This window comes from Homalodisca vitripennis, chromosome 4, assembly GCF_021130785.1.
Source record: "Homalodisca vitripennis isolate AUS2020 chromosome 4, UT_GWSS_2.1, whole genome shotgun sequence".
Classification (NCBI taxonomy): domain Eukaryota; kingdom Metazoa; phylum Arthropoda; class Insecta; order Hemiptera; family Cicadellidae; genus Homalodisca; species Homalodisca vitripennis.
In genome coordinates this window covers 190,540,190-190,547,946 of record NC_060210.1, presented here as the reverse complement: position 1 = coordinate 190,547,946, position 7,757 = coordinate 190,540,190, and the positions used below count along the sequence as shown (strand labels likewise).

General features: G+C 33.9%; 1 protein-coding gene across 1 annotated transcript; it reads left to right on the top strand.

Annotated features, from left to right (window-relative positions):
• Window positions 1–7,009: 7,009 nt before the first annotated feature.
• LOC124361342 lies at window positions 7,010–7,483 on the top strand. The gene has a single exon (XM_046815392.1). It carries the CDS (start codon window positions 7,010–7,012, stop codon window positions 7,481–7,483), a length of 474 nt encoding a protein of 157 aa, XP_046671348.1.
• Window positions 7,484–7,757: the final 274 nt, after the last annotated feature.

The following is a 7,757-nucleotide window of genomic DNA, read 5'->3' as shown; positions in this document are numbered from 1 at the left end:
ACATTGTTTAATGGGCCAAGAGAAGATAAAACTGAATGCAACCAATGATATATCTCTTTTCGTTTAGGCTACTGCCTGTCTGTATGTGAATTTTGGAGAAAAGGTTAGAGAAGAATGGGCGAATGAATACTTTTGGACGCGAGTATGTTCGCATTTTTCCAGACCTACTTCGGCAACTAGATAAGTTTGGGACTTATCCCACAGTTTTCTTCACACACTCTGTGTTGCTGTGAAGCTTTAGAGATGCACCACATAGAGCCAGGGTGACCAGACGCAAATTCCTAAAAGAACATTTCCGGTGAAAAATGTAGCATAAGATTGAATTAGTTATTATTAGAATTCTTCAATTTAAAAATAACTGATTTGAACCTAAGTTTTTAGAATTATTTTAAAAGGTTTTGTGATATAAGCAGAATTAATTTATTGCATTGATTAATTACATTATTAGTTAGCTAGAATAAGATACATATATCATAAATGATCAGTATAACATAAAAATATAATAACGTCTTACAACAAAATAACCTACCATTCGTAATGCATAAATAGAAGCGCCAGTGCAGCTGAGCGGACAGAAACAATAGTGAGTCAGTGACACTATAGACAACACTCAACATACACCTAAATCTAACAGTTCACATGGCATGGCATTGCGTGTGCGCTGCTATAACCTTTCATGGTCTAATCGGAAGAATTTTGTAATGTGATGCTCCTATCTTTGAAGAGTTAAGCGTTAGCTAAAAAAGCTGGACATTTTACATAATTTTCAAAAGCAGGGAGGACATGAGGACAAACATTAAAAGGACATGTCACCATGCATAGAGCCTTTCTTTCTCTCACTGCACAAATACGTACTGTAGCGAGCTCTCGTGTGTTGTATCGATGGTGCGGGGGGCGGGGGCGGGGTAGATTCTAGCGAATTCCTCGAACTAGTCATTCCAAAAATATCCTTTATACTTTCCCCAGCCCTCTACCAATGTCACCTCTTTGTTCACATTGTGTTCATAGGCCAGATTCAAATTAAGTGTCATTGTAGTCGTTGTTATCAGTGTAGTTAACCTAGTGCACACTTAACAGTGTTGTACTATAAATTATTATAGTTTCTGAACCAACCAGATATTGTACTATTGATTATTATAGTTTTTAGGATAAACATATGTCGTACTATAAATTATTAAAATTTTTCGTTGGAACAGACGATGTACTAGAAATTGTTATAGTTTATGGGCTAAAGAGATACTGTAGTTTACTAAAAATTATAGTTTTTTAGGTTAAAGAGATGATATACTATAAATTATTGCCTTTTTTTAACTAAAGAGATTCTGTCCTATAAATTATCGTAGTTTTTGGGCTAAACAGATGTTGTACTATAAATTATTATAATTTTAAACGTATGTTGTATTATAAATTATTACAGTTTTTTAAGCTAAAGAGATGGTGCAGTAGTTGTTATCAGTGTTTGTTGACAAAGCGCATAATTTATAGTGTTGTACTATAAATTATTATCGTTTTTTGAACTAAAGAGACTCTGTACTATAAATTATTATAGTTATTTGGCTAAAACAGATGTAAATTATTATAGTTTTTAGGCTAAAAACATGATCTACTAGAAATTATTATAGTTTTTATAAGCTAAAAAGATGATGTACTAGAAATTATTATAGTTTTTGGTTCAAACAAAATGAACTTGACATTATTATAGTTTTTGGGATAAACAGATGCTGTATTAAAGTTATCATAGTTTTAGAATAAAAAGATGCTGTAATTACTATAGTTCTTTTTGGCTAAAGAGATGAAGTACTAGAAATTATTATAGTATTTGGGCTAACCAAATGTACTAAACATTATTATACTTTTAGGGCTACATAGATGAATCTACTAGAAAATTATCATAGTTTTTAGGTTAAAGATATGATGTACTACAAATTATTTCGTTTTTTTAATTAAATAGATTCGGTACAATAAATTATTGCAAGTTTTTGGGCTAAAACAGATGTAGTATAAATTATTATAATTTTTGGGCCAAAAGATGTTGTTACTATAAAATTATTTATAGTTTTTTAGACCAGAGCGATGATGCAGTAGTTGTTATCAGTGTTGTTTAATGTAATTTTAGGATAGGTTTGGAGCTAAAGAGATGTTGTATTAGAATCTTATACCTATAGTTTTTGGGCTAAACAGATGATGCACAATACATTATTGTAGTTTTTGAGCTAAAGAAATGCTACACTAGAAATTATTATAGTTTTTGGGCTAAAACATGATGGTGTACTATAAATTATTATAATTTTAAAACGTATGTTGTATTAATAAATTATTACAGTTTTTAAGCTAAAGAGATGGTGCAGTAGTTGTTATCAGTGTTGTTGACAAAGCGCATAATTTATAGTGTTGTAACTATAAATTATTATCGTTTTTTGAACTAAAGAGACTCTGTTACTATAAATTATTATAGTTTTTTGGCTAAAGACATGATCTACTAGAAATTATTATAGTTTTTAAGCTAATTATTATAGAAATTAAAAGATGATGTACTAGGAATTATTATAATTTTTGGTTTTAATCAAATGCACTTGACATTATTATAGTTTTTAGGGATAAACAGATGCTGAATTAAAGTTATTATAGTTTTTGGGGGGGGGGGGGGTGGGGGGGGGGGGGGGTGGGGGGGGGGGGGGGTGGGGGGGGGGGGGGGTGGGGGGGGGGGGGGGTGGGGGGGGGGGGGGGTGGGGAAATAAAACGCCATAGACTCGCCGAGCACAGGAAGTGTAAACTACACGTACAGAGAATTCAGCTGAGCCCATACAATAAAACAAACATAACCTATTTATTTATTTGATGTCTCGAGACGTCATGCAGTGAACGTGTTTAAACAACATTTCAGAATTTGTACAGTACAATGCTGTATTTTTGCAGAAACACCTGTTCAGTAATTTTTACCAAATTGCAATAAACATATCGATCCACAGACTAAAACTCTTTAATATTCATAATGTTAGTATATTAGGATTTGATAAGAAGTATAACCTTACAGAGATAACAATCCAAACATACCGGTTCCTGAAAATTAAAATAATAACATGAAGTTGAATTAAAATGATTGAATTGTAACTAAAAATATAACATCAATAACACAATAATTAGCTCAAATTTATTATTTCACAAATTTAGAAAGTATAGACAGTTACAGTATAGAAAAAGCTCGATCCTAACCACCAATACGAAATTGAAGATGTGGCCGTAACAACGTTGTAACTTCCATTTTTCATTCAAATTGATTTAGTGGAGGAACAACGTTGTAAGTGTCTAAATGCAGGCTTCCACTACAAAAAAAAACCTCCCTACTTTATATTTTAAAGGTTATTTCAGCTGTTGAATGTTGGTCACACCTGCAGGAGTTTTTGAAGGACGCTCGGGGAATAACGTTGTAACTTGCAACGATGGTTGACTCCAATACAGTCCATTTGTCGTCTAATGCAATAAAACATCTAAACAGGGCAAAAAAAACTAGAGTTAATATTTCTAAATGGAAATATAATGTGAGAAAGAGGAAAATAGATAGTGGAGAGGCATATATTTCATCCCGAAAAAAAACGAGTGAGTGCTTTACTTCCACCAACTGAGGTAAGTGTCAACAACGTTGTAACTTCCTAGGCTAAACAAATTTACTGCTTTGATTACAAAACTGTTTTGTCGTTATAACAGTAATAAACTATTGTATATTTTACTTTTATTATTATACTAGCTGTCTCCCTTGGCTTCACTCTCTACTTAATATTGAAATTTCCAAGATAACTTTATACCATGACATGGAAACGGTATGTCTTCATTAATACTACGTTATGTAATATAAACAAACGCTGTACTTTCCTTGGCTACTTAATTTTCATACTGGATGTATCTTGTTTTAATGAAGTAGGCACAATTAAATATTTATATCTATTTAGGCTGATCAAAAACATGTTTATTCCTTTAAATGTAATATAATTTTAAGTTAATGTTAGAACCAAGATGAAGTTAGCTTAGGGTAGCTTGTAAAATACCTTGCATTTTAACAATGCCTTCAATGATTATTGTCCATTCATTATTAGCCTATTGTTAGTTTTGTTTTGTTTCAGGGTCCTATCTGCAAATGCCGTGGGAACTGTTATGCTCACAACTTATCCACAGAAAAAAAAACTGGAACTATTCCACCAGTTCCGCGAGAAAACCTATGATGAACAAACTTCATATTTGGCATCAAACTGTATAATACTAGGTGAACCAAGAAAACGAGTTCAACATGAAGATATATCACGGAGGCAATGCACTGTAAGGTATTATATACCTTCAGAAATCGGAGGAGAAAAGATAAGAGTTTGCCAAAAAATGTGTGCAATATTTTTCGTGTTACTCCACGAAGAATTCAAGTACTAGTCGAGAAAATGAAAAACAATGAAGATCTGATTGACCAACGAGGCACACATAGTAATAGGCCTAACGCCATTTCTGATGAAGTTATAATGAAAATTCAAGAACATATAGCATCCTTTCCTCACCAAGAAAGCCATTATAGTAGAAAGAAAACCTCTAAAGAGTATTTATCGCCTGATCTAAATTTGAACAAGATGTATGACATGTTTACCGAGAAATATCCTGATGTAAAACTGTCCAAAAAAACATACACTGATGTTTTTATCGTGACTTTAAGCTGAAGTTTGGGTTGCCCCGCAGTGACACGTGCAAAACATGTGATTCATTTTTTCTGGAAATGAGTCACACAGCAGATAAAGAAAAACTGAAATCTTTAGAGTTTGACAGTAAAATTTATCATATGAAAGCTGAAGCTGGTTATGAAAATCTTAGATTAGATCAAGAAGCTGCCAAAAATAATGATAATCTTGTTGTATTATGCACTGATCTTCAGCAAGTGTTATTTTGTCCAACTTTAACACATTCTTCAATGTTCTATCAGAGGCAGTATTCTACATACAACTATGCAATCCACGATTTAGGTAGAGGCCAGGCCACAATGATGTAGCATGAATCTATTGGAGCAAGAGGGTCTACTGAAATAGATTCATGTTTTCTAAAATATGTCACTACAAAAGTTCAGTCGTCTTGAATGCCATGAAAGTATGAGGCTGGTTGTTTGGTCTGATCGTTGTGTTGGGCAAAACAATAACTGGACAATGTTAATCATGTTCCAGCTTCTATTAACCTGTAGATATTTTACAGAAATTAATCAGAAATTTCTTGTAAGTGGCCATAGTTTTCTTCCCTGCGATAGGGATTTTAGTTTAATAGAAAGACAGAAGAAAACTGCTATTGTACACTGCCCCTATGGAGTGGAAAGAAGTTCTTCTTGCTGCTAGGCCTAGTAATCCCTTTGACATAATTTGCATAGATCTGTCAGATTTCAAAGATTTCTCCCCTGCAGAAAAAATTATGAAGAAAACTGGAGGTTTGAAAGTAACCAAATTTCTATGGCTTAAGATAACTGCTGATGATTCAACCACTGGGATGACTCGAAAATCTCACAATATTTTGCAGCCTTGGGAAAATTATCCTCTTACGGAACCTCAACTAGATGACTGTGAAGAAGCTAGTTCTAGCCAGAAGAGCCTGAAAAAAACGTAAAAAGAACTTTGTAGGTCCATTACTAAATAAATCTCCACATTTTAAAGATGTAAATATGTTAAAACCCTTACTAAAAATGTTATGACTCTCCCTTACCAATTAAAAAAGGAAAGAAAAGTGATCTCCTTGACATGTGTAAATATTTACCGCCTGATAAGAGAGTCTTTTATGAAAATCTAATAACTGAAAACTAATGTTTTTCTTATATTTACACAACATGGTTAATTTTTTTAAATAATATTAACAAAATATTAATTTAAAGTAAATTTTGTTTGTGATTTTTAAAACTGACCATTGTTACATTATTTTAGTAGTACTATAAGTATTTGAAACTAAGATAACCAAGCTTTGTTGTGAAGAGCCAGAAGTAATCTGTGAACTAAGACTATCATATTATTATTTTACATTAACTTTTCTTCTACGTAGGATAAGATATTAAATAAGAAGTATAGTATTAATAAAACTAGATCTGTTGTGAAGGCTGTAGGGAATAAACTAAAAATGTTCAATGCCTCTTGTATTATCTAACCTCAAACTCATTATTTTTGTTTCTAAGTCTGCATGTAACAGTGGAACAAGGTTGTAACTTTTGATTGAACTGCAACAACGTTGTAACTTCCATGATGTTACAACGTTGTTGCCCGTAAAAAATTCCATTGTTACTTAAAAATGTTGTTTAATGTTTTAAATAGATTTCCAGACTGTTCAAAGTAGATTTGCTTCAGCGTTTGTTTTCTTTCAATTAAATTTGTATTAATTAATTTAGAATTTGTGAAGATGATCAGCGATGAGTGAGCGCTCAAAGAGTAAATATAGTATTGGTGCGTGCTCCTGCTACTGTGCATTTAAAGTGTGTGTTTGAACATAACCTATAAACTAGATTCAACCCGTTACAGTTACGACTTTAGTATATTTCCATACAGTTAAGTGCTTATTTAGAGAGCTAATTAATCATGTCTAGCTGTGGGATTTGCGTAAAAGCTATTGGCTCAAAAATAAAATTGCAGTGCAACGATTGTAATCGTGATTTTCATGCTTCGTGTCTGAAGTACAGCAAGGCTGATGTGGAGTGTGTGACCGCAGACGAGCTGGTGTGGCGGTGCACGGACTGTACGGCTACACGACGCAGAAGTATGCGATTCGAATCTGAAGTTGCTGATGGTAAGCTTTCTCTGGAGGATATAATGAGGGTTGTATCAGAAATAAGGGAAGCACAAAAAAGTTCTGAAAAAGGTTACAATGACGCGTTTGACTCCCTGGAATCACAGTTGGTGGAAAATACAAAAGCTCTTAAAGCCCAGAATGACAATAATGAGAGATTAAATAAACTAATAGAAACTCTGGTGACAGAAAATAATCGGCTAAAAAAGAAGGTGAACGAGTTTGGAAAATGCGAGTGGAGGACATGGAGCAATACTCCAGATGTAACTGTCTGGAGATCCAAGGCATCCCTGTAACTCCTGCGGAAGATGTCCTAGGGATTGTCAAGGAAGTCGGCAAGGCTCTGGACGTGCAGATCTCGGACGCTATGGTGGACGCTTGCCACAGGCTTGGGAGGCAAACCGGAGACAACCCACCGGGAATCATTGTAAAATTTGTGCGGAGGTTTGACAAGGAGGCACTCCTGAAGAAGAGGCGCGTGAAGAGGACGTTGTCAACCAGACACATCGGAAGGAGCGACGATCGGCCGATTTACGTGAACGAGTCCCTGTCCCCTGCCCGACGGAGGTTGTACGCCATGGCGAGAAGGGTCCAGAAGGAGAAGGACTTCAAGTTCCTGTGGGTAAGGAACGGGAAAATCTTTCTCAGGAAGGAAGAGAACTCGCCTATAAAAGTCATCACCAGCCAAGACGACCTTCAATGAACTGTAAACAATGTATGTGCAAGTTCACTTTTGTTACTTTTGGTTTTGTTTTTTGTTTTTTTTTTTTACGATTTAAAATGGTTATGATGGCGTATAATTTAATTTAAATTCTTCATATTAGGTAATATTAACAATTTGCTACTAAATTATATTTCAACAATACAAGTATTAATCTTTTAGGCAGTATACATATATATATTTTTTTTTTCCAAATTTGAATATTGACTAACGAGGATAAAATATTCAATTTAGTAATACTACATCAAAATATACG

Bases quoted from the DNA above. Each gene is read 5' to 3' on its own strand.
- LOC124361342 (XM_046815392.1), top strand. From the start codon at position 7,010: ATGCGAGTGGAGGACATGGAGCAATACTCCAGATGTAACTGTCTGGAG.